The sequence below is a fragment of the Ixodes scapularis genome, unplaced genomic scaffold, assembly GCF_016920785.2.
Source record: "Ixodes scapularis isolate PalLabHiFi unplaced genomic scaffold, ASM1692078v2 PGA_scaffold3__209_contigs__length_174095766, whole genome shotgun sequence".
Lineage (NCBI taxonomy): Eukaryota > Metazoa > Arthropoda > Arachnida > Ixodida > Ixodidae > Ixodes > Ixodes scapularis.
Window position 1 is genome coordinate 69,451,048 of NW_024609868.1, and position 27,162 is coordinate 69,478,209.

The window sequence follows — 27,162 nt, forward strand, 5'->3', positions numbered from 1 at the left end:
TTTGGGCAGAGAGTGAGCGTTCGGCGATGCCTAGTTTTGTTTTGCGGTGAAAAAGACCATGTCAATTTTCTTTTATGACACCCTGTATGCAGAAGTTCGCCTCATTCAATGTTTGTTTTCAGTTTATATTTCTCTTTTTATTTTTGACAGTATGAACCAAGGCGACCAGTTCGAGGGACAGATTTGTAATCGACATACGAAGCCCGGATGTGCCGGTGACTCATAACGTAACATACGGAAATGTTCGTGTGTCAATGCGCCCGTCTTGCGTCTGCGCTCTAGAAGCGCAATTTGCCTCGTCCAGTGCTGCTAACCGCGAGTCTTCGAAGTGCAGTAGCGACTCACTTGGAAGACATGTCTCACCCGTCCCTTAGCAGTGAGATTTCTGTTGCTGTTGTTTTATACAAAACGCGATGCCTGAATCAAACAATTTGCGAATTTCCAGAGCGAGCGTTTTGGATAGGGAAGCGTTCCTCCACGGCAATAGCGCTCAGTCGGTGGTGACGTTATCTCAAATGAAGCGCTTGCTCATGTCGTGTTCCCGTGAAGCTCATATCACCCCCCCCCCCCCCCACCCCCTCCCTCGATTCGAACTTTGTTTTGACCGCATCTAGTGTTTCATTTGCAGGTGGCCACTGTTGTAGAAGCCAAGAAGCTCGTAATCAGGGCAGAACGACTGAAGAACAACCCTGCCGTTCCTATCGCGCAGTGACTGTGGTGACCGACAGGATAAGAATGGCAGGGAGGTATTTTCGTGGTCCCCCACTTCGGCGCCTCGTGAGCGAACCCAGGGAACGACGGAAGGCAACGTGCACGCGCTGTAGACTGGACATACGAAAGAGACGCATACGTATACACGTGCAGAACGCATGTTGAGCTCTGTTAGTTCTGTGCAGCATAGTGGAAGACGCGAGCGTAATTTTAGGAGGTGGTTTTTTGTGCGCTAGAGTGTTCACGTAAACGAAGCATGTCCTGTAGCTTCATTCTTACATGTGAGGTCCCAGTATTATGCTGGTGGCTACTTGCTCTTGCCGAGAAAAAAAAAATCTGGTGCTTCGAAATGCAAGCTGTAGAAGGTACGGACTCAGCAGCAAGGCCACCGCAATAAGTGCGAGGTTAGTGCAAGCCGTGTATATTGGTTCCCATATGGTAGGGTTGCCGGCAGCTTGCAAATTTCACTACTATGTGATGCACGTTAAGGGGTATCCACACGAAGGAGAACTCCGCGGACGGATGTCGTGACGTCAACAACCCGGGAAATCCGTCCCCGGCTCCGCCGCGTGCATCGGCGGAGCTTTCGTGCAGTCAGCACGAAGCCTCCGCGCCTCCGCCACGGAGGAGAACGAGAGAACGGCGCCGCGAGGCGTCAAAAAGGGATGACGTAGGTCGCACATGATGCGCGCTCCGCGGAGGAAAGGAGCGGATTTCTCCTTCGTGTAGATACCCCTTTAAAGGGGCCCTGCAATGACTTTTTGACTGGTTCTTAATTTGCACTGAACTTGAGCGTACTGATCGTAGTAACTTAATCCAACTTTTCTTTTCTCAAATTTCGCTTTATTTTAAAAGTTATAGGCAAATTAGAATTACAAAAACAAGCAAAAAATAACATCCTTCATGACGTCGTAGGTCCTGCCTTGAGCGGCCTTGAACTAGAGGAGGAGTAGTGAGCTGAGTGAGCTCATCGAGCGCATACGGCTGCCGCACTCCGTGTCGACGGCTCGAGAGGGCGCCACTAAAGCACGTGTTGGATAAACTGTATGAAGCGGGCGGGCAGGGCAGCTCGTATTGCATTTGCAGCGCGACTAAACTCTAATTCGGCATAACATTTCATTGGCCACAAACGACAGCAAACACGGGGTAAAGATCAGTTCAGAACGGGAGCCACTTCGCGCTGACGCACCGCCAAATGGCCAAATCGCCAACAGGGCCCGCGCCGAAGGCCTTCGGAACGCTCGGAACCGGTCGGAATCTTGAGCCGGTATACGACCACAGCGCCGCCGCGTACATCCGGGACCTTTCTACTCTCCTCGTTTGTCGTGGCCTCATCCCACTAACCTTTTCTAGCTTGCGCCGTTTTTTTCCGCCGCTTGGTGGCGGTATGTCGACGGGTCATTTCTCGTTTCCGTACTTTCTAAACTGCATTTGTTTCTTTTCTGATCTAAAATAGTGAATAAAAACTACTTTCATACATAATTGAAACGGTTCGCGACACTTCTGTTTTGTATCTTGACTAACAAAAAGCTCTTGGCGGCTTTGACCAGTGACAAGCCCAGGACCAAAGACGTCACATTTTGCGCACTTTCGGTACCGCGGGTCGCCCTCGTCGGTGGAGGAGGTTTCCGCGTCGTCCGGTTAAAATATGACGCACTGATATTTAGTTACTCTCTCCGTGCCCGCTGGCTTGCCCCAACCCCAAGAGACGTGGAAACCGCAAAAAAGGTAGACGCTAAAATATGATTGCAGGGCCCCTTTAAGGGGTATCCACACGAAGGAGAATTCCGCGGACGGATGCCGTGACGTCAACATCTCGGGAAACTCCGTCCCCGGCTCCGCCGCGTGCACTTGCGGAGCTTTCGTGCTGTCAGCACAAAGCCTCCGCGCCTCCGCCACGGAGGAGAACGCGCCGCGAGGCGTCAAAAAGGCATGACGTATATCTCACGTGATGCGCGATCCGCGGAGGAAAGTGGCGGATTTCTCCTTCGTGTGAATACCCCTATAAGAACCCTATGCCAGCAGTCGCGTGGCTAAATTTCTCATCCATGCGGAGACATGAGACGCCTATTTAGGGAAGCCGGGTTCACACTGCTTATACATCATACAAAACACCGTCTGGCAGATATCAGTCACCGCAATATCCGTGGTTCGAATGCCTCGTGCCAAGTTCCTCTTTGTCATGCGGCATTCAAAACACGGATCTCATGGTGACTGGCGTTCGAATCTGTTTGCAGGCTGTCTTTTGTATGATGTATAATCAGTGTGACCCCGGCTTAACACCTTGCTGTCTAAAGGCGCGCGTCAAATGCACGAGCTAGAAAGAATCGGCGTTGGCCAACAGCACCGTATAACACGCGAACATGGCAGCAACATTTTTTTTATTAACACTCGTATTGATAGCGTGCGGAAAAAGCAAACAAAAATATTATTATACAAACTTTTCTCGAATACTTTGTTTGGGTGATGAGCGAAGAACTCTCACTTGGCAACAGCCATTTCTTGGCAAGCAACTCGGCTTCAATCAGAAGCAACAACTGTACACCGAAAGCGTGCGCATACAGAAAAGGGTGCACCGATGCTTCCGGCGTATTGAATGTCAACGTGCACTAAAAGCCGACAATTGAGCGGGTGGCATCGTGTGCAATGTCGCTAAAAAAATTCCTTAGATATGTCGAGTTAGGGTAAAACATTGGCCACTAGAGACGATCCAACGAGTTTGGCAACGCATGGTTCGGAACGGAACAGCAAATAAACAGTACAGTAGAAAGTTTAATCGTTCGTTTCGGCTGAAGTCCAGACATAGCCGACGCTACAAGCTAAAGGGACCAATCAGGCAAAGTCAAAAGCGCAGGTCATTCGGCATTTTCTGTTTATGATTGGTTTCGCGATGATGGAGCACGAACAGAAACATGACGAAAACCATGATGGTGCGCTATTGATGCTGTCCGATTGATCCGATCAACTCGTACCGTCGGCCCCGTCTGAACATAGGTGAAACGTAGTAGTTTCGATATCTCCGATAACGATACCCAAGACTGCCGGCACCACCGCGCATGCATCGTATCGTTATCGGGCATTGCTGTGAGAGTTATCAGAACGATCTACCGAATACTTTACTATAGGGGAATACGGGACACTGCCCTCATTCGCATTAGATAAAACGACGGCCGCGCCGAATCCTTCCCTGGTGGAGTGGTTTATTTGACGACGCCTTTCCCCCCAACCCCTCTATTGCAGCCAGAGCACGTGACCAGGCGACGCCTTGAAATACGGTGCGGTTGACGGGATCGCGGGTTACGAAGACGGTACCAACTGGCCATCGCTGCCGCCATCACGCGTTTCCCCGGTTCTTCGTTGTCGTCTTTTTCTATGTATTCTCGGGAGACTCCTGTATTCCCCTAGTGAAGTATTTCGATCTACTAAAAACCCCTATTAGTACAAAAACGTAATCGGGTCTTCCCTGCTTGCTAAGACGAAAAATCATTGAGAACGCTAGAGAGGTCCCTCCTAAGTACGTATTTGGTCGCTTCAACCTTGGCACCTATTATGGTGCTTAGACAGAAGTGATAGCTGGAAAGTCTACTATTCCCCCAGCCCCCGATCGGACCATGGGCGGGTATTTCGAAGCATGCAACCTCGTCCGTGGCGCGTGCCCACCGGTATAGGTAGGGAGTTTCAGAATAAAGCCTGGTTCACATTGGCCCGTTTTCTTGCGTTACGTTACGTCCGTCACGTTAAATCACGTCGCCGGGACATTTGTACTTCGTATGAAGCATGGCAATCAGTTTAAGGAGCAACACTGCACGCGACATTCGAAGCACGGATTCATAACGTAACGTAAGAAAACGTAAGCGAAAGCGCTTGTGTGAATGGGTCTTGACATTTTGGGTCCCGCGAACAGCTCGGGGCGTCGGACTGCGCATCTGTAGAAGTTGTGCGCATGCGCAGTGCGACGCCCCAAGCTGTTGGGGGACCCAAAGCGTAGGGACCTCCTAGTCTAAGACTCACTAATATTGTAACAACAAAAAAAAAAAAAAGAAAAAAAAAAGAAAAAAAAGCTTATCAATACTTGCAAATTGCTCAAATCGAGCTCGGGCGGAGATGAACACAGACGGCTCACGAAGTTCGCGCGGCGAGAGATCAAACCCAATAATACCCACCCCGTCCTTCTACCCCAAGTAGTGACTGAGATCATGCTTGCCGTTTCGTGTCTAGCAGCCTTATTCTCGTATACGCCGACACGGCGTGTAAAAACAGCCCATAAAGACATCGCCTTTCGAAGGAAATATGCCAGTTTCCCGGAACGTTTAGCCCTCCCGCAACATTTGAGCTGTTTCATTTTCTTCGTAACTTTTCTTCGTAGTATTTAGAACCCCTAATTATAAGCCACGCTTCAGGGTAACGACACTCGAGCCATCTTGGTGCTTAAAATAGGGGTTGCCAGTTATCTGAAGCCTTGTCTGAAATGGCAGAAAACGCTTTTCCGTCCTGCAGAAATTTGTTTCCAGTCCGCAACAGAGAAAAACAATATCGACAGAGGAAAACGATATCACCTGAGCTCCCCTGACACCGAGTCGAAAGCTCAGAAAGTCGCGTTTTCAAATGGCAACAATCTCCGATAGACTCTTTTTAAAAGTCCGAGCCAACGCCTGTCTGCCATTGATCGATCACGCACGCTGGGCATGTATTGGACACGAGCGCCACGTCAGCGTTCGGCGACGACTCGGATCCAATCACGCGCGTCGTGTCCAAGCAATGGTGACTGCCATTGTTGCTCGATGGACATTTTGAAAAGGGCCCATCGCGCCCGCTCTGCGCTAAGCACCAAAATGGCGGCGCCCACGAGATAATCGGTGAACGGAGTGCCGATGCTCCGAGCCTAGCTTATATTGTGGCTCCATACTTCGTTTCACATTAACTCCGACGCTACGACCCGATGGAGCCAATCCAGCGGCAGAGAGACTGGATCGCCACGGCGCCGTCACGTTTGTGCCTTTCCAATCACCCGCTAAAGCTAAGCCAATCACGCAGAGAGAGAGAAAAAACGTAGTATCACGGCGCTGTCACTGTGCGTGATTGGTTTAGCCCGCAATAGCAAGCGAACAGAGAAGACGAGCGCCGTGACGCAACAGTTTTGGCGCCGCTTGATTCGAGATCGTAGCGTTGAAGGGCGGTCGGACTTGGTGTGAAACGGAGGTATAGTACGATCTGGTAAAGGTAAACGCGTGATTCTGCCGAAGCCCGTTGCTAACCAACAGGCTTGCAGCTATAGCTTATTGGTAACCAAAGTCGATGTAGTAGTCTCTGGAGTGCCTGCGTTCCCTCCTGGCGCTCTTGAGCTCGTCCCAGGAGATGAGGGTGATCGACGACGTCACGAGGGTGTAGAGAAACGCACCGCCGGCGCCCTTCGAGAGTCCCCGCAGACCTTCGGTACGCTTGATCTTCCGAATGCAGTCCCAGATATTGCGGTAGTAGAGTCCCCGGCCCATAGAGTCCGACGGCTGGGCGTACATGCGTGCGCGTAGCACGTCCACCATCGCGATAGGAGGAGCGGAGATGAGTCCCGACATGATGGCTGCCAGCACCGTGTTGATGAAGAAGTAGCGCTCGCGGTTCTCGACAGCCGTGTTGAGGAGAGTCTTGAGGCCGATGAAGGTGGACATCTGCAGAGCGGACCCGGTGGAGATGCGCAGGATGTTGGACGAGGTAGCACGCCAAAGTCCGTTCCAGAGTCCCTGGGTGCGGTAGATATGCATGAAGGCAGACCGGGCGGTCAAGAATCCGTGCTGGTAGCCTACGGCGATGGAGGCAGTGGCCGAGTAAACCTGAAAGGCAGTGGACGACGTTTGTTGCTCAGAGAGCAACAATCACAACCGCATGCATCATTTGTGTCCAAGACCAAGTGAAGAAAATGACTGAAGAAAAGCGTTAGAGCCTGGGAACGGCAGCCAACTAGGAGACAGTTGCCTTTAATGGGCCTCTTACAGCAAGACGTCAATTGATATTCTGAAAATCTTCAAAGAAAGATCTTTCCAAACCCTTGTAAGGTGCCCCCGCTAAAAAGAGTTAGCAGTTACTCGATGGCAGACGATCATATCATAGGATACTGTGTGTATGTACTCCAGATTCTCCACTAGTTTTTATTACAACTTCGGAAATTCAGGGAAGTGAACGTGAGACTCTGTAAGGTGTTTTGTTCTTCATACTTCAGAATATGTACAACACGAGTTTTCGAACGGCACTGCATAAAGAACTAATAGAATAGGTCACGTGAGCACACACTCGCACGTTGTAAGACATACTCACGGACCATTTCTTTAGTTACCGTGATACATGAAAACAATCAACTAACGGTACAAACCTGTTCCGAAAAGTGTTCAGCATCCAAGGTGATTAGCCCGATATTAAATCAATCGGCCTTATCTAAGGCAGTCTCAAGAAAGAGCATTGCCAAGGCTCGGACCCAGTCTGTATAAACCTTATAACGCTTCTTGTCTAGACTCTCGTCGATAACAGCGACTAATTTAATTTCGAGGAAGATTTGGGACGCACCTGCATGTGCGTCTTGAGCAAAAAGAGCGGCGATCCGGCGAAAGCGCCCACCGCTCCAGACACAGCCCCAGAGATGGCGCTGAGTCGGATGCTGGGTTCCAAATTTTCATCCAGCGTAAAGCCGAAGTCTTCAATAATCTGGAAGATCCCCAGGCGCAATCCGTTTGCTAGCAGCTGGTAGCCTAAGCCTGGCAACAGGCCACGGTAAATGGCCAGCAAGCCGTCGTATCTGGCGACGGTATAGATGGCCTGTGGCACGTTCCGGTAGACGAGGCGAGGTTGCTTGGTCCGGTCCTTGCCTGCGAGAAAACCATTTGTTCAAAATATTATCCAAAAGAACATCCTTCTACCAGACACTAAAGACGACGCTGACTTCAGAACTACACGGAGCGGTTAAGACTTTGTTGCAGATAAAGCCGCGCATTGTAGAAGGACCCGCCAGTATGGCGTCGTCTCTTAAGTACAGTAACGCCTTCAGCTTCACGCAAAAGACGCGAAAGCAATCTAGGCCTCTGTTTAAAAGGGGCCAGGACACTAAAATTAAACGGATAGATTATTTTTTTTTAAATGGAATGGCCAAGGAATACTAAGTATATACACCAAGCTTCGGAATTTTTAGAGCTGTAGTAATTGCAATAATCAATCTACAAATTTTGATAATTTTCATCTGGCGAGCAGGCGACACTGGCCAAGTTAGTCACACCATGGTGCCGATAAACCACGTGATCATGAACGCTCTCTCATTCTAGGCGCCCACATGATCGCCGAAGCTCGCCTCGCCGCGGTACGATCAAAACTGCTCACGCCACTCCGCAACCCCAACTCTATTCTCGCTCTCGACACCCGGCCCTTTTACTTTCCACCCTGTATACGCCTGCGATAATGTCCCGGACGACGGCGACCACGGCGAGTTCGTCCATGACTCGCTGTCGCTAAAACTGGTCGCCAGCGGGTCGCAGTCAAAATGAGAAGCTTCCCCCATCTCTTGATAACAATATCTCTTATCGCTGCCACGATCAGTGTCGAAGATTTCGACGAAGCGAGCGATGCCATACACATAATCGTCACGGACCGCACGCTCGAAACGCCGAGGGTAAACGAAGAAACTGAAGCTCGAGACGCCAAAATAGCAAAGTCCATGAGTGCGTGCCAGGGGACGCCGCGGAGCTGGCTGGTGACATCACTAGCCCGCCAACTACGGCGCCATTCTCGAATTGGGCGGATCCGAGGGTCCCGCATATAAATCTATTTATTCACGAAACGATCGCGCCATTTTCAAAACAAATTTACCAGAATTATAGGAACATACAATGGGTCCTAGCAGTATAGTTATTTCATTTTTTGGCGTGTACTAACCCCTTTAATGTCCCAACAGCTGCCAGTGTGGTGGTCTTGCTGGCGGCATGTCTTCTACAGCAAACATTTGGCACCACCGAATTCGTGCTCCTCGGCAAGAACAAGCAGAAATGACCGTCATTACGGTGCAGCCTAGACTATCACACGTGAGCCCACGGTACAAACGGAATCCCCAGAGCCTATGTTTTTGACATGTGGACCCATACCGATGCACAAGGCTTACCCATATCGTCTACTCTAAAGCTGACATAGAGGCAAGTCTCAAAAGCTAGCACTCAGCGTGGAAGACATTGGTGTTGCCAATCCGTCAATATTCCCCAAAAACCTGAGCGCCAGAATTTAACAAGCCCGGACAACAAACCCCCCGTGTGCCGTTACGACAATAAGCGTAATTATTTTAAACACACTCTGTAAATTACTCTAAAACAGCGAAATCAAAGGAGCATGGCCGTAAAACCACACAAACATCGCTTCAGCTTACGTTTGACGGGAGGCTGGAGTTCTCCTTGTAACTGGATACGTATCTTGGCCACCTCGATCGGGTGCGTGAGCAGACTGGCCGAGCATGAGGCTGCAGCACCAATCAGGATCTCTGCCATCGGTCTTTCGGCGCCCGACTCCCCGCCAACCTGCAACAACGATGCCCCAATGGCAGCATCAACACACATACAACATGGAACACAAAAGCAGTCGAAGCTGGTGGGAAGAACGTAAGAGGAGCCTCCTGGAAACCACAGCGTAGCAACCAACGTTTGGCTAAACATCTTCGTGTGACATGCTGAAGAAGCTAAGGCTCTTAGCAAAACATGCTGAAGAAGCTAAGACCCTTAGCGAAACATGTTGAAGAAACTAAGCTTCTTAGTCACTCTTAGCGAAACATGCTGAAGAAACTACGACTCTTAGTGAAATATGCTGAAGCCACTCTTAGCGAAACATGCTAAAGAAGCTGAGACTCTCATTGAAACGTCGGCTTGCTGCCTTTCTGAGGTCTTCGAGAGGTTTCTTATTTCAAGAACATACCATATCGCTGTCAACTCCCCACGCTCTGAACACAACGTTTAGTAACTATGTAACCAACATAGCTGACGGGTTCGGGGTGGCATTTACCTCGACCACCACGTCTACGCGATGGCCAGGTGGACTATCGTCTTCCTGAACCCCCGGCGTCAGCATTCGTTCATCGCCTCCCTTCGCTTTTGCTTCCATTGATATAGTCAAGCAAGCATCCGTGTACAACGAGACGGGAATGATTCGAAAAGATCTTCTTCTTCTCCTAATGCCCCTCTGCCATTTTCCGAAATCGCCGGTTCGGAAGGTTGGGATGTTACGTTTGCAGTTATGTAAGTGAACGCGCGTGCGTTGCACGAGCGCCGACACGAGCATGGTCGCTCGTGAGTTTCTGGAACGCGAACATATTTTCGTACAAAAACCTTTGGGACCATTAATCCATCCCACAAATGTCTGAAGTAAAAGCACGGTGTAATATACACTCTTTAGATGAGGACACGGCGGGGCTGAACGCGCGGCGCGAGGAATCAGATAGTGTTCGTTCGACGGGCATCCGAAAGGCTGCATTTATTCCGCGGCCACCGTACCCGCGGCTGACAGTGTCGCCGGTGGCGAAACGGCGAAATTGTGTGAGAGCGAACAAAAATTATCTCGTTGCCATGACACCCCGGTCCACCGTGGTCTTTCTGCACGAGCGACAGCCTCGCTGGAGCTCTGTGCGTGTGGAGCATGAGGCGGCACGAGCCGTCTTTGCCGTGCCCACGGGTCGACGAGTCATCTGCCGGCGCCGCTTGAAACAATAGTGAGAGGGCGAAATAGAGAGCGAAAAGCGAACTTTATCTGCACTGCGCGAGAAGCGCGCTGTCCTCACCTGAAGAATATTATCTTACACCGTGAGTAAAAGCAAAGGTACCGGCGCGTGAACCTAGCTCAGTAGCATCTGTAGAATGATTTTGCTTGTAAGAAAACTTGTGCGTACGAGGTTCTTTCCGAGGCCACGCCCTCGTGCTCATGCCTTTCTCTGCACCGCAGATGTTTGTGAGATTGAGTAATGCATTTCGAATAAGGTGGTGTAGTTGGTTTGACTTAGCACAGTCTAGTTTCACTTTATGCGCGAACGAAGCCAAAGCTGCAAGCACGAGTATGGTGGCGTTTACATGGATGCGACCGCAGCGCATCGAATCGAGATATGACTATTTTTATTGGTAGTAGATGGGTAGAAGAGGAAGAAGTGGGAAGAAAGGGTGCGTGTGATTGGTCCCTGTTCGTTTCATCGCGTTATGATCGCATTCATGTTAAGCCAGCCTATGTTGCCTCGAACGATGCTTGCATTGCATGAGGCCTCGTGCTCGACAAGAGACGCCGGTGCTTGTTTTAGCTTAAAAATCAGCGCTGGAAACGGTGCCTGATGCAGCGCTGACATCACGCCGATAAAACACATATTTTGCGCGGCCGATGTGACAAGCGCACTGTAGTACCGAGCTCCGGAGACGTTCCTCGGGCGTGAGCACACCGTCACGAGAACTGTCTACGTCGTACGCGAGCGTTTTCCTGGAGCATACGGTGGACATCGAAGCAAATTGACTATTTCGTGCAAGGTAGGCATACGCTGCAGAACCGGAAACTCGGGCGTACGCAGCCAATCGTCGAAAGCCGTTGGCTTCTGCCCACCAAGGGAGGCACCACTCAGACTGTGGAAGGTAACGTGCGTATATGTGCAATGCACTTCAACGAACGATTAGCAGTGCGGTATCAATGAGATGATATCAGGACGGAGGGGAGAGCCCGGACCCCCTCCGTACTGGGTGTGTAAAAGCCGTGGCTAATAGATAGATCCTACGTTGCTTCAGGCTGTTCAGTTGTTTCCAACTGATGCACAGAGATAGAATAACCTCCATAATAGAGGTAGGATTTATAGATCATAGATAGGGTTTTGCACTTTTGGTTTAAACCGATAAAACCAAATAAACATAAGCGAGATTCATTTTTCAGAATTCGATTTTAACCGAAAAAGTACGCCAGTATATTAGAGTGAGGCACGGCTGATGAACTTCTTTTTTTTTACGTCTTCCTTTTATTTTGGGGGAAAGGGGGCGGGGGGTTCTTTTTGCGACCCCTCGTGACTCACATCCCTATGGAATTGTTAGCTATCTTCGGTATCCTCCTACTTTATACTGGGGCTAGTTCAACATTAAACAATCTTTTGGGGGTCACATTTTTTTTTTCCTTTTTTGATCCGGCTTTGTGTGCCGAATTCCCATCCCAGTCCTGTGGAGAGTGGGGTTTGGATTGTTTTTATTGCCCGAAATGTCCCAAAACTTCTAAATATATGAGCATTTTGAAAGTTCTTAGTGAAACTAATGACTAGATTCGCACTTTGCAACCAGAGTTTCGTGAGTGCATGAAGTATGCAGTGCTTTGAAATGTGGTACCGGTTGCATTTTGGCGCCCGCATTTGTCTGGTTGGTAAGTTTTAGCTGATGTAGTATTTCATCTCGGCAGCTTTCCGGTTTCAAGCGTAAACGCACGGTCACTCGTACGGGAGGAGAGCAACGAGCGGTCGTGGTAAATCGTGAGAAATCGTTCCAGAAACCTGACTCGTAAATGCAGAAAATACCGAGTGTGCTTTAACATAGAAAAATATCACAAACGACGTCAGTGGATTTATTATACATTTCGACAAAAACCCCGAGACTGGGACAAAAAGGAACGGACAAACACAAAGTCTCAAACACAGCTGAATTTTATTTGACAACGAAGGGTGCTTACTATATTCATATTATAATGTAATTGCGATCTCGATTACCAGATAACTTCAAGGTTGCTTTCTGTGTCCACCCTGGGTAGAGCGCATGTCGATAACTCCCTAATTTGTACTTGCCCGCGCGTATTTCCTCGTTATTTTAACGTTGTATTCGCTACCGTGAGAATAATGCTGTTTTACGAATTTTTCCAACTAAATTTTAAGCCCAATTACACAGAATCTAGATTGTCACCTTTCATGTGGCAGTTCCATAATCCCGACAACAGCGTAGTGCTGAGCAAAGCCATTTGTAAACATTCACTCGGTGCTAACAAAAAGACGAGAAAACCGAGGACCGTACACGGTTTTAGGTTTAATGGCAATACCTCACGCATCACCGAAAAAAAAAAAAAACTTTATTATTAAAAAAAAAAAAATCCAACGTAAACCGAAAATTAGCTTTCTAGATAAAAGCAAAAAAAAAAAAAAAAAGTATTCCGAATTTGAAGAAAAAATAATCAAGGCCAAAGCGCCAGAGCCTCAACAGATCATTGAATGATGATCTGCTGAAAGAATAGTAAAGGCGCAGGCTAGACGGGAAACGAGGCTAAAGCTTCAGGCACACCGCTCATTCATCATGGAGAAGGCACGGCGTTCGTTACAGACATGAGACAGAATTATCTGCGAACACTCGTCAAGTCCGCTCGAGGCACGTTTGCTTCATACATATCTGTATGCTTCGAACGTATAGCTAAAGACAGTTTTCATGTGATCAATGCGACAGGACAGTCATACAAGGAAGAAACACGCCTCAGGCACTCTCAGTGCAGACTCTTTGATGTATGATGCATTATCAGTACGACCGCGGCTTTAAGGAGAATGGATGGAGGTAAGCGGCAACGACCGCGAAGGGTCCTCACTCAAGTATACCGGCCCTAGCAAGTTGTCCTTCGCCTCATTCTACGAAGGTCTCAACCAACAGACGCGTCAACGTTTGCGCCCGGTGCTGATTTGTCTCCGTGGATGTATTCCTCGTGAGTGCGTCTGCAGACGTATAGAACGCGTACGTACGTGTGTTTACCCAGGTTGAGGAGAAGGCACTGGGAATTGTGTCTGGGTGTGAGACATTCGGCGAATTTCCAGCAGGAAGGAAAAAATAGTTGCGCAAACTGACCATTAACCATTAATCGCTTTACCGAGAAAAAAAAAAGAGAGACAATAAAGAACCGGGGCAAGTTTTTGTCGATCCGCTTGATGAATGGCTTTTATTGATATTTTAATCATAGAAAGAAGTTGGCGGTTGCGACCACTTTCTCGCATCTGTTGTGAATCACGAGCCAAAGACAACGCAACCGACGTGGACAGGCTTCGAGTCCAATTTCTGACAGAACATCTAAAAACGCTTAATATTGAACGCAATCGAAAGCTTATTTTACGTCTAGAAATGTGGATGTTCAGAGGAGCCGTCGCATTTTTGGTGTTCAACACTCGTGACATTTGGTCTGATTCGTTATCGATTGAGCCGAGGCCACGCCGAAAGCCAGTCATCGAGATGGGGTAGACGTTGTTCTGGTTGTTTTCTCCTGCTACGACACAAATCTTGAAAAAACGACGCATTCGAGGATCTCTCCGACGCGGTCAGCAAAAACGAAAAAGGTGTGTGTGTGTGAGAGAAAGAGAAAGAGAGAGCATCTGTCTTTGAGCTTTCATAAACAATAAAAACTATAAAAACCTTTCTTTTCTTTTTTTTGTCGTTTTACACAAGTGAGAGGCTTATGGCGCTCTCGCTTTTAGTCGCAGGAGGAAAAATCTAGGTGCCAGGAATCCTCTCGAGAAAATCCTTCCCCCAGCAATCCGACGCCCACGTGGTGCTCTTGTCCCACACCCGTCTGCGTGATAGTTCGTGCCCGCCCCGACAGGAGGCTCTCCAATTTCCTGGTAGGTCCGAGGGTTTCGTCAAACAGGCAAACACTCGAGCGATCCCGAGACGCTGAAGTTCCATCGTCCGTTCGCTGAGCTGCTCGCGAAAATATGCATTTTCGACAGCCTGCTTTTATGCTGAGACGTCCGACGGCACGCACCGAAGAACGATGTACCGACGGCCCTCCTATTATGTTTACCCATGTCCGATAGATGCGCCGCGCCATATCCGACAGACACACGGCGCTTTCGGTGTCTAGGACGATACCTCATCGACCACTCAGGTGCGAATTTATGAGTCAGGCTGGGTGCGGGGGAGGGGGCCTTTGCATAGAGATGTAACATCACAGACAGATATAACGGTATGGATGTGACGTCAAGAACGGAAATAGCTGCCCTTTCACAAAATATAGACGAAAAAAGATAGAAACAAACTGGTTTATGCTTCTTTTTTACATTAAAAGATCGCCTTTGGGGACTAGGGAAAGGGGGGGGGGGAGGGGTTGCGATCGCTCCCCCCCCCCCCCTTTGTTTTTCTCTTTATTAAAACTGGTTTTGGTGACCAAATAATGCCTAAATTACAGCAAAGTGTCAGTACTTGCAAGTTACATTTTCTTATTAACTTGCAAGTTCGTTCAGTTACAGTTTTATCTATTACGGTGAGAAATACACGAAATCAGAATTATACAGCCGGTGTTCAAAGTCACTTGAGCCAAAGTTTAAAAATATTTTAGTGCATTTTAGGAAGATGATACCAAATGAATAAGTTTGCTAACTGTTTGGAGCAAGTCACCCTATTTTTTTTTTTTAGTTTGCCCACTGGAGTAATTATTGAAGATTAATTTTTGAACTTTTTTTAAATACTCTATTTAGAGCAAAAATTGAAATGACAAAGTTGTACATGTATCGTAATTCCAGCCTTGTAGTGTAGCGCTCTCAACCGTGGCCTGCACGAACTAGGCCCGCATGCTGGACAGGGCACTGTTGACAAGGCGCTGTTGGCAGATTCGAACTATAGACGCTTTACACACGCGCCAGATTACAGCCGCCATTGCCGACCTTCTCTTGCCTTACCGAGATACCGAGCCACTGAAACAGGTGATGAGCCTCCACAGAGGCCAATGCTGAGGAGAAGGACGCAATAAACTCTAAAATGGCGATGATCTGGCCTGCAACGGTTATGATGAAACGGAATAAAGAGGAAACAAGAACTGAAGTTCGGTAAGGTGGCGCCCATGCACAGCTACTGCAAAGCGTCTATACTTCGTTTCTCCTTAGGTCCGAGCGCTTCCGATGTTATGAGCCTCTTTCTTTTATGCTGAGCACTCAACATAAAACAAATAAAAGACGATGTTCTCGGGAGCGTAACACCCGCGCGCCTGGAGACAGAGAGGTACGCCAGTAGAGCGCACGAACCAGTCGCTTCTTCTTGTCTCGGCTCGGAGTACACGCTTATTATTCCTTCCCCACAAGCCGAAGGGCCAATCAAACAGTGTGAAAAGCGCAACGTCATGGCATGCTCTCTGCGCTCCACGGAGGAACACGCACAGAGAGACGGCGAACACCCGGCCGGTACTATCAACTGCAGAAAGCACCACGACACCACGATATGACCTTGTGCTTTTTCGCTGTTTGATTGGCCCTTCGGCTCATAACACTGACCGCACTCTGCTGCGTCATTATCAAAACCATCGTTTCTTTTTTTTTTTTTTTAGCGCGTTTGTTTGGATGGCATATTTAATTTATTTGAGCCACTGACGGGGGAGAGCACTACAATGCTTGGCACGTAAGCGCGAAGTCACTTTTTTTTTTCTTCTTTTTTTGTAATTTGCGGAAAAAAAAAGGATTTTTTTTTTTTTTTTGTAGGCTGAAAAAAAAAAAAAATTTCTTAAGGGTTCTGCTTGGTTCGAAGACCTCTTGGTATGTGTTTTGTGTTTTGCTTGTGTCCCTTCTTTTTTTTCAAAAGTTTTTGAATTTATGATTTAGGAACGACACCGGTGTGTACAACACCGGTTTCTCAAGGACAGATCAGTAGGAACAAATTTAACTGCTTTCCTTGGTCACAGCGGACCTGCCTTATGAAACCATAGTGAGGTGGACACAATTTACTTTGGCATGACAAAGGCTTTTGATAAGGTGGACCACCAGATACTTGTGTTAGAACTGAAAGAATATCGGTTATGTACATTGTGTTATGCATGGTTTGAGGCTTTGAGCCTTATATCGGTAGCCGCCAAAATAAGGTTAGGTTTTCGAACTGTGTCCGAGTAATTTACATCTTTGTCTGGTCTGGCGTGCCACACGGTTCCAACCTAGGACCACTCTTGTCTTTGCTGCTTGTAAATGATTTACTGTCTTGTATTATGAAATCAAAAATACTAATGTTCGCCAATGACTTAAAACTGTTCCGCAAGGTAGGTCAATGCGAATGACTGCTTATTGGTACAAAATTATATCCGCTCCATTGAGCAATGGTGTTTGATGAATAGGCTCCAAGTCAACCTAAAAAAAAAAAAAGCGCTAGGAATGTTTGCTACTAGAAAGAGAGCATTATTATTTTATTATTCCCTATTTTATGGACAAATACGGAGAGTACTTCACTTGAGTAATCTTGGAGTTTTTTTGTGGATTCTGAATTACATTTTCGTCTAGACGTTTTGCGCATTGTAAACCGGGGGCTACGCAACCTCGGCGTCATTTCGCGGCTTACGTGAGAATTTCGTAATTCCGTACGTTTTTTTAGGCTTGTACTGCACTTGTTAGATCCCGTCTCGAATTTTATATTCGGTGGTGTGGAGCTCTGTAGCGGTGTCGCGCAGTTATTCAATTGGAAATGTGCAACCCAAGTTTATTATTTATTTTTTTATGATAGGTGGTGGACGTGGGTCTCTTGTCCCTGTAGGATCGTAGAATTGAAAGAGATACAATTTGGCGCATTTCCTGCGCCAAATTGTGCGTGCCTCAGTCGAGTGCACGGAGTTGCTGACGGCGCCGAAGTTTCGTGTACCATCGTGGCGGACTTCCAAGTGCCGAGACACCTTTTATAACGATGTGCAAGCCATTTTTCCCATGACACGTCTCCAACAGACTTACGATACTTTGTTTAATCACGTAGACCTCTTTGTGTGACTCGATTGTTTAGTTCCCCCTGCTCTTAGTTTTGCGCTTGTATTTCACAGGACAGTGCATTGCTGCCCAGGTCATTCGACTGTTAACACTTCAATAAAATACCTACCTACCTACCATAAAACAGGAAAAACATATTCAACTTCTTTTTTATTTTTTTTTATAGAGCTCTTTTACTTTATAAAAAAAGAAGCATGACCCTTTTTTTCGCGCTCTGATTTCCTTGCATGATGACAAGGGTGAAAGTTCAAGTACGTCCTTTCTCCGAAGCATCCACACATTCCGTGGGTATAGAAAGGGTGAGACAGGTGAGACAGCTCACGGAGCACTCTGGTGCGTATCGGCTGCTGCCGCATGAGGTTCCAACACCGGAAATAGCCCAGAGGATCCGAGAACGCGTGGCGGAGACCGAGACAACTTTATACTGGTTTTCACCTCAAGAATCGTAGTAAAAAATGTCCGGCTCCTCGCAGAGTAAGAATAATAATAATTTTATGTGCACTTAAAAGGACGCAGTTCGCGGTGTGCGAGGCTGGACAGATAGGTGAGAACCCTTACGCGGAGCGTCTGCCAGCCCACTACCACCTGCGATTTCCCTCTTATGCAGAGTGTTAAGACGTATGTAGGGGTATTTTAGATTAGACAAGTGTTATCTTATCAAGACGTACGCGTTCCAAACGCCAAAAGCATCGCTTCTTGCTCTGAAAACCAAGTCTTGTAGGTACTACTTCGCACGGCGTATGAACAATGCGCAAAACTTTTTCTTTATTTTTTTTTTCCTTGAGGTGAAAACGAGGCGACGTGCGCGACCGAAAGCGTCGCTGTGGTCGACCTTCCACGATTGGCCCAAGAGCTGACTATGACGTCGGAAAGGGTATACCATCGACGGAAATAAGAGGAATGAAAGAACTTTAATTTCGACGGTGTTGTCAGTGTTGCTTTGAGAGCGCAATGATTTCAGGCTTCCACCATGCTATTTACAAACACCATCGAACTTGTTGTTCGCAAGGTAATGACGTCACAAGGGGGAACCATAGGAGGGCGCCACCAAAACATCTCGCCGCTAATACACAGCTCCTCAGCAGCACGCGCATTGACGTCGCTTCGGAACGCGAGCAAATCACGCGCCGTACACACGAACACCGAAAATGGAACTGGCCAGGAGACCTTCTTTGGAAAGGTCTATAGGGAATATTCGCTGGCGGCCATTGGGCAGATCGAACTATAGGGGGTGCTTTATCGAGCTTGCTGTCCTCATAGCCCGGTGTTTACTATACTTCGTCTCACCTTAGCATGGACTAATAGACCGATCTCACCAGCTAGTTTGACTACGCCACCGCTGCCGCTACGACAACCTCGCTGGAGCTCTGCTCGAGTAGAGACGAGACAGGCACAAGCCCTTTTGTGCACTGCCGTGTGCCTCCCGTGAACTAAAGTTATGGCGGCATCACGCATGCGTGAAACGCTTAGTGATATCGGTCTATTGCGAAGGCTGTGCGAGCTCGAGCGGTTAGCCTCGGCTGCCTTGACTGGAGAACTCGCTGCCCAATTCAAAGCAACTATAACTCGAGCTTTCAGCATGCGCGGCTAACAATAGTCCATGCTAAGGTGAGACCACGGTGGGTGAGACGAAGGCTGTGTTCCAAAATTTACTCGATCCGACTCCGGAGTAAAGTTTTCGTACCGTGGCGTTCCAAAACTTACTCGAGCTTACTCGATGACGTCAGAACTCGCGTTCCAGAAGCGGGTTGTTTACTCCGGAGTAATTACTCGCGCTACCCTCCTCGATCGGGGGGTAACGTCGGATCAAATCGAGTAAATACGTCACGTGATCTGCTCGTCGTCTGCTTTCTGCGCCGACAGCCGTCAAAGCTCGCTTGCTCCGTTGGTTTTGGTGCCGGACCTTCGACATGACAAAGAATAGGTGCAGCATGTGTGGTTATTGCGATTTGCTGTTTTCAACGCACGAATTGACTGCATTACATCAAGACCGTGCACCTTCCCCGGGAAGGTATGTTATTATCAGAGTGCGAGCGTAAACAGGAGCTTCTCCGCATTCTCGTCCTGGGCGTTGGAGGGAATGCCGTATTCTCACGTTCAAGGCAGAAAATGGTTGAACGCAGTAAATGATAAGATAGTATTTTTGTTTGCTCCAGAGTGTGTGTAATGAGAGGATAACGATTGTAAAGCTGTGAAGACTTCGGTGATTTTATTGTAATCATATTTGCGTCAAAGCGAACGTCAGTTTCATGTCATTTTTGAGAAAGCAGCCTCGTGCTGTACCACTACACCGTGTGGAATCAATTTCTGCAAAACATAATCGGTGCAAATTACAATGCGTGGAATATATGCATTTAGGGAGATCGGGCTGATTAATAAAAACACATTTTTTGATATCTAACTGTAAGGAGTAAGTAATTTCTATCTCAATATACAGCTCAAAAGGAAGGTGAGTAAAAGGAGCTAGTGGATCCACCGAAAGAAAAAAAAAACGCGTCGTCATTAATATTATCGTCCCTTTGAGTGCTTTCTTTATGATCAAAAGGATCGTCTGCTATTCTCTGCCACCGCTGCTGTGTTTTCTTTTTGCCGTAGCTTAAGACGAAGCCAATCCGCGTAGCATCCAGGTTATTATCCCGGCCGTTCCAAAATCGAGTCGCGGATCGTTTACTCGCGATGTCACGTGGTATTACCCTCTGACGTAGGAGGCAGGTTACTCGGGTAAAATTTGGAACATAGCCGAAGTATAACACATCATAACAAAGAAATCGAACCTTGCCTAGCACGGTCCGAGCACACGCGCTTCGCTCCGTATACAGTGCTTTGGTCGCACGAGGAGCGGCCTTCCAGTCGTCATATTCGATTTCTCTGATCAAAAACAAGAACGAAATTCGGTTTGTTTCCCCCACAGCTGAAGCGTACCGCTAGGGGCGTGACTGTTCGATCTCCTCCCCAACAGCTGTGTGCGCGATTGGTGAGTGCGTGCTGACAACATCAAGATTGCCGGTCCTTGCAGCCTATTAATATAAGCTCGTTCTGAGCATGCGCTCTAAACAGCGCCCTCAATTACGGAGTCCAGTGAGTAGCCTTATAGATGGGTCGCCGCGGCCGGCACATAGCACGAGGAATTCTTTCACAACTCGAAGGGCAGCACCGTTGTGTAAGGAAAGGGCATACTATTGTTCCAAGGACAAGACAGCTAGGTCGCCAAAGTACACGCCAGGGTTTAATACTACGTGCCAGCAATGCGGACAGAGGCAGAAAATAGCCCTATCTCGTGACCGGAGTGCTGTGAACCGAGTTTGCTAGTGCCCCCCAAATGTGAATGACTATGCCGTTGCCCGGAGACTGAGGGGGTTGACTGAGACCTGCGCGACGGGAGCAGGCGACGTGCAGTGGCGACGCGCCAACTGCGACGACGGCTGATGTACGCCGTCATGCCGCCCGTGCATTCAAGGCGGTGGAAAATAACGAAAAGTAGAGGGCGAAAAGCCTGTGTATAAACTAGAATTTTTTCCCCGTTTGATTAGGCCGCCATATTTCAATCCAGTTCAATGGCCCCGCACCGTCCTCGATTCACGGTATATTTTAACAGTAATTAAAATGCAATTTGATTACTTTTGTAACTATAACTAGATGGATTTGTAAAAATAAAGATATACAAGTTTTTTTTTTTTTTTTTTTTTTTAGCTTTACAGATTAGTTTAAAAACAGCCGTGAAAGCTACTTATACAGTTTGTGCAGGTGAGTTATACGGCCAGGAAACATATATAGTATAAAGGGTTAATCATAACGATCAGTCGGCTAATGAAGTAAAATATGTTAATTAACTCGTGACTGCCTGGAGCTGAGCCGGTTGGTATGCGGTTGGTATGCGGCGGTGGTCAGATCCGCCAGCAGTGTGTGTCTCTTTATCTCCACTCCTTGGATTTTTCCTTCCACGTTCAGCTGGAAACCTTCAGAATCACGTTAATTAACGTTCTAATTAGTGAAAATAGACATACGGTCTCAAGGAGAAACTTGCGGAGCGTCATCGAGAACCATTAAATCAGTCATTTTTAAAAATACCTCGAGCGCGTGAGAAGAGCATTACTGAGCTAGAGTCACCACTCGTGCAGCAGGTACAAGGCTACCGGTGCAATAACGCGACCGCGCGATTTTTCTGTCTCTTATCATAGCTCCAGCCTTGTGGTACCTGTTGCCCGAAAGACGCCTTTAGCGCACCAATACGCTTTCCATGCGCTCAAAGTCTTTCTGAAAATTACTGATTTAGTGGTTTTCGATGACGCTCAGCAAGTTTCTAATAGGAACCATGTGTCTCTTTTCGCTAATTAAAAAGTTAATTAACAAATTTCAGTTACTTAGCCGACTGATCGTTACGATTAACCCACACACCATGTCCCCCTGGCCGTATAACCCACCTGCACAAACCGCATAAGTGTAGCTTTCACGGCTTTGTTTTTTTGTTTTTTTTTTGTCCTATTTTAATTAGTGCCATTTTTAGAAAAAAAAAACTCCTACTTTAAATAAAGCAACTGTAACTTCATTAATTTTTAGAGTAGCTTCTACGACTCTGCCCGCATACCATCAGTGTTTCTTTGCTTACAAATTGGCTAATTGGGAGAAAGGAAGCACATATTAAAGAAATGCAACGGTCCGACAGCTCTTTTTGCCGCCTTGTGCTCCAACTATATATAATACGAGATTATCGGACGGTTTCACAGCAAATAACGAAGAAAAATTAACACAAACTTATCTATCCACTCATGTCCTCTTGCATCACGCTAGATGAGTGGCGCTGACTCAGAGATGGCTTTCGCCGAAGCTTCGCGCGTCAAGCTATATGCGCAGTGCAAACACAGTTGGTCCTTACTTCGTCACCTCTAGGACCTTTTCTTTTTTTTTTTTTTGCCTGCATATTAACGGTTACTACAATTCCCAGAAGTCCTAAATTTTGGCCAGCGTCGTAACCCCACCCCCTTTTCACTTTTTCCCTAAAAAAAATCAAGTAATGTGTATTAACTCGATTACACTCCAACTTTACTATAATTTTTTTTCGAAAATATAATTTTATCGCAATTACACCCGCTGTGCTCCGAAAGTAGTCAACTAGAATTACTGGTGCCCAAAAATGAATTCATTACAATTACGGATTACAGATATTTCAATGTCGCTGATATAACAGCATTTCTCCGCAATGAAATGTATTTGTCCATTCCTTGCCTCACCGCTGAATTCCACCAACCCTACGAATTCAACGTTGAATTCTGCGTGTGATTGGAGCCTGAAGTTGTATTATTCTGCAACACTGGCAACATTGCTGGTGTTCTTTTTACTGCGGCAATACAAAGTAAAAGGGATCTACTAATACTGTAGTTAGGCACTAAGAAATAGTACACAGTCCCAAAGTCGGAATTTCAAGAGTTAACATTCTCAGTGATGTGATTGCTCGGAGTCATTTTGAAGCACCTTTTGGAGCAGTAAAGATAAAGTTTGTAGCATAAGCACCACACTTCATCTTTCTTCATACCACTGCAAAGATTGTGTTAAAATTGGCGTGTTGGCCTGTCGAACTGGAAGTTTGCCTTCCCACTTTTGTGAAACCTTTTCTTAGCATCTGTGGCATGGTAGGTTTGATTCCTCCGAACACAAAACAAGCTGCTTAGTTGTGCGCAGAAAGAAAAAAAAAAACACAACACGATGACATTTTATGAATGACAGTATGAATTGCAGTACGTAGTTATTTTAGGTACAGAATCAATGATAAAACAAATAGTATATTCCACTGAAATAATGTTCAAATATAATAATTTAGTGCACCCATACTGATGGTGTGTTCAAATACTGAAAACTATAATAGCACTTCTTCAGTGAGATTAAAAAAATGTGTTCGTATTTTATTGTGGACATTAATAACATTTTATATGTAGAATTCATAATAACAAAAATTGGCGCGTGAATGATAAATATATGCCCTCTTAAAAACATCACCAAATTCGTTAATGTTGTCTTTAAATTTCCATCCCCTGCTTTAGATATTTTAGCTTTACTGTACTCTTGACTGTGCCATCGAACAGATATAAAGCCATTTAAAGATAATAACCAAACAAGAGATAGACATAAAAAATAAACCTATAAATCATTCCATTAAACCTTAGCAATACTCAATTATCTTAGCTAAATCTCGAACTTTAAGATATCGTCAGAATACTGCAGTCTATTATACTATGTATAATAGCCACTGCTTTATTCAGAAATTGTACGTCACGTCCGGCCTTGAAAGGGTGCCTTCCCCTTGGCATACGGGTGCACCGTGGCGAAACAAGATACGCAGAATCCGGATGTCTATTTTGCGGTTTTCGCTTCACTGCAGTGCACCTGTGGGTTGTGAGAAGCGCACTCAACGAAGCTATTAGATAGACTGCTCAAGTCAAGAAGGTAGGAGAAGCTCCTCCCACAAGTGTGATGCGCCCGTTTCAAATCTCTCCGCAGTCGAAAGAAGAGTTCACTGGAAACGCTCCTTGTTCCGTTTCAATGGATTCCCACTTGTCTCCGATCCCACTTTTTAAGAAAGCGACCTTTGTATTCATCGGAGAGGGAACCGAGCCCCTGAGTGCAGCCTTTGTATCCATCGGGGGGGAAGCTAATCCCCGAAAGTCGTATTTGTTTCCGTCGGTGGGGGGAACTCTAATCTCCCTCTCGTGGCTTCCACAATGCTAAGTCAGAGTCGAAAGATAAAGCAAATATGTACAGAAAGGCAAGACCCTCCTCGCGCGTTGGCCGCGACGTCACGGAAACGGTGGGACGCTATTGGATGCGGAGGTGGCGGAGGGATATCCGATTTCCTTTGAGGGGCATTTGCCGCTACCTTCTTAACCTGTAACTGACTATAGAACAAACCAGGCACGTAACAGATATTGCGGAACTTACGAGTACTGTCAGTGTTTGATAGAAATCAATTCAAATAGTACATTTGACGCTAAAATCAAAAGTTCTGATAACCCGCACGAGCCTATCGTAGGCTCGTGCGGTGTAGCGAGGCCTCAAATATTATATTCTAAGTGACATTGACTTTCGGCGCAAAGTTAGCGCAAATTTCTCAAATTTGGGCAACATGTGCAGTATGCAGCGAGGTAAGCATTTTGGCGCCAATGGCGCAGTAATCACACCACCGCATTCTGGAAACGACCGACTCGAACCGTGATAGCAAATTCAATATGCAGATTCTACAATCAAATTCTTTATATTTTTTTTTTTTTTTTTTTTTGCACCAGACCATTTTACCAATTTTCGTGCTCGCTTCCTTTGCGTTGTCCATTTACATGTGCAGCACCTGGCACTGACGGTTGACCAGCTGTGCTTACGAGGTCGGTGCATAGGCACAGTCTTGGCGCTTCCACAAGCTGGCAGAATATCAGCAGAAGCCGACGCCCAACACATTTCTGTCGTGTCAGTGGCTCCAGCGAAGGGAGCTCGACAGTGACAAGATACTGCGATGACTGATGCTAAAACGTAGTTGAATTACCGTTAGTGTTGTCATTAGCCAAATGTAATAATTAGAACTTCGCATATGTTACTAAACAATCAAGTAACTAATTTAACTACTATCCAAGCATGCAAAAGCCGCACATATTTTTTCTGCCAACTCACAGAGCAAAGAGTTCAGAGTCTGAAAACGCCCCGTGCCAGTTTGTTCGCGTAGTGGCATGCAAGCGTAACTTACAGGGTAGAGTATTGGACAAAATGGGCTTCGGTCCCTAATAACTAAACGGAGGTTGTCGAAGCATCATAACAAATATATATTTGTATGTTTTTTTAGGAAAGGGGGGGGAGGGGGGGGGGGGGTGAAGCCCCATAAGTTTACCCCCGCCCGTTAGCATTCATCTATCCACCCCTAGCTGCGCCACCGCTTCAAGGTCAGATCACTTCGCTCGTGCAATGCGAACCCCACCTCCGCATAAAGTTTTCCTCTAGAATTCTATGCTTCTTCACGTGACCAAGACAGCGACTTGTGATTATCAGACTTAGTGTCATGCCATATCTCATGCCAGCTTTTATTGTCGCTCCATTGAAAGAGTATCAATCAGGATTGCGAAGCTGGAAGCAAAGCCCTGCCGTACGATCAAACTCGCTGCGCCGCAAAATTGAAGCGGCACTTGGGTCCGCGCGATTAACAAGGGGTGGGTGAAAGAAAACATCCCCAAGCAACACGCTGCCGTGCTGTTAATATTTTACGCAATCAGCTTCGGACGTGTTATTTGTTTTGGTAAGCCAGCCCTGCAGGCCAGCGGGTTGGGGTTGCAAGCAATCGTAGATAATGCGTCAGAAGTCACAGAAATACCTCAGGTTCCTCCCTGAATCCTCGAGCGGGCTTGCTTTGGGCTCGGCTCGAGTAACGTGAATCTTGTGTCGCTCATGTTTTGTCTCCGTGAGACCGGCAAAACACCTATTCTTAGAGAACCGCTGACCCAGTCAGCTGGGCAGCCCTTGGAAAAACGTTGTCGGGCCAGTTCCGCAGATCTTGGCAGTTTGCAGAACCCGTGGCGCCATCATATAGCAGCGCATGACACTAATAAAACTCTTTAGACTTTGGTTCGTAAAATTACCGTATTATGGCGCAAGTCACCGCCCGACTTAAAAAGTCCGGCCACACGTATTTACCTCTTGCATTTGGAAGCACGACGTAGTTTCGTTTTAGCTGCACGCCTGCAGCATGCCGTTTTATTAACACTCCCTTGATTTGACAGGGCGCACAACTATTCTACAACTATTAATCCTTTTTACAAATTTCAAAATTCCAACCTCTTCATTTTTTCCTGGAATATCGTTTAAATTTTTAGTTCTGATGTAATATTTTTATTGTTCTTTTTACCTAGACTACCTAGTTTTCAGTGCTATTCAAGTTTATGAAGCCTCTAACATTAAAAAAATGCATTTATGAGGCAAACTCATTTTCCGCATAAACTCTTTCTTCCCTCTTGGCAGTGGGCCAGCTGTTGGATATCTGAAGATAGAACCTTGATGTCACAATACATGTACAGTGCTGCTGAACACACCATTAGAAAATCACAATAAGAATGAAATAAAGTATGGGGAAAAACATAATTCACAACAGCCAGCTGCAGCTTCAAGTATCTTTCATGAAAGCAGACATTTGAGCAATGCTGAAAAACACAACATGGCATTTTATGACCTTCAAGTACCTGTAAGACCAAATAGTAATCCGGTCGTTAATTTGCAAAATGTAACAATAATACATTAGGATGCAAGGACGATGTTGAAATAAACAAGTACTTTATTTCACACAGAGACGTGAAGTACTCGTGAGATGCATATTTTGAGCATAAAATTAAGGGACAACAGAATTCACAAAAATGTACATTCGTTGGTCTTGGCTGCACTACTGATAGTACAGCTCCAGGTTCATTCCATCATGGATCTCATCTGATAGAAAATTGTCAAGGTTTCAGTCAACATAGAAAGTTGCAAAAGCGATATGGGAGATGCAGGCACAGTGCAGTCTTTAAATAAATACAAATAAAAGCATGGTGTAAGTGTGGTGCAAGGAATAAGAATGCCACCCTCTTCCAGCATGCCCAGAGAATAATGGCAGCTTATACATTTTTTAAGTGAAAACAGCCAGTCAGGAGTGAAAAAGATAACTGCTAACAATATGTGCATGAACAGCCCACCATGTTCATTGGGCACTCCTGCCAGTCTTTATAAAGACACTCTGATCCAAA

General features: G+C 46.7%; 1 protein-coding gene across 1 annotated transcript; it reads right to left on the bottom strand.

Annotated features, from left to right (window-relative positions):
- Positions 1-5,958: 5,958 nt before the first annotated feature.
- Positions 5,959-25,918, bottom strand: LOC8040742 (solute carrier family 25 member 35). The gene is made up of 4 exons (XM_029984568.4): positions 25,761-25,918; positions 9,104-9,251; positions 7,267-7,565; positions 5,959-6,539 (listed from the first exon to the last, which is right to left on the bottom strand). The coding sequence occupies exons 2-4, from the start codon at positions 9,219-9,221 to the stop codon at positions 5,988-5,990; spliced, it is 969 nt and encodes a 322-aa protein (XP_029840428.1). The 5' UTR covers positions 9,222-9,251; positions 25,761-25,918; the 3' UTR covers positions 5,959-5,987.
- Positions 25,919-27,162: the final 1,244 nt, after the last annotated feature.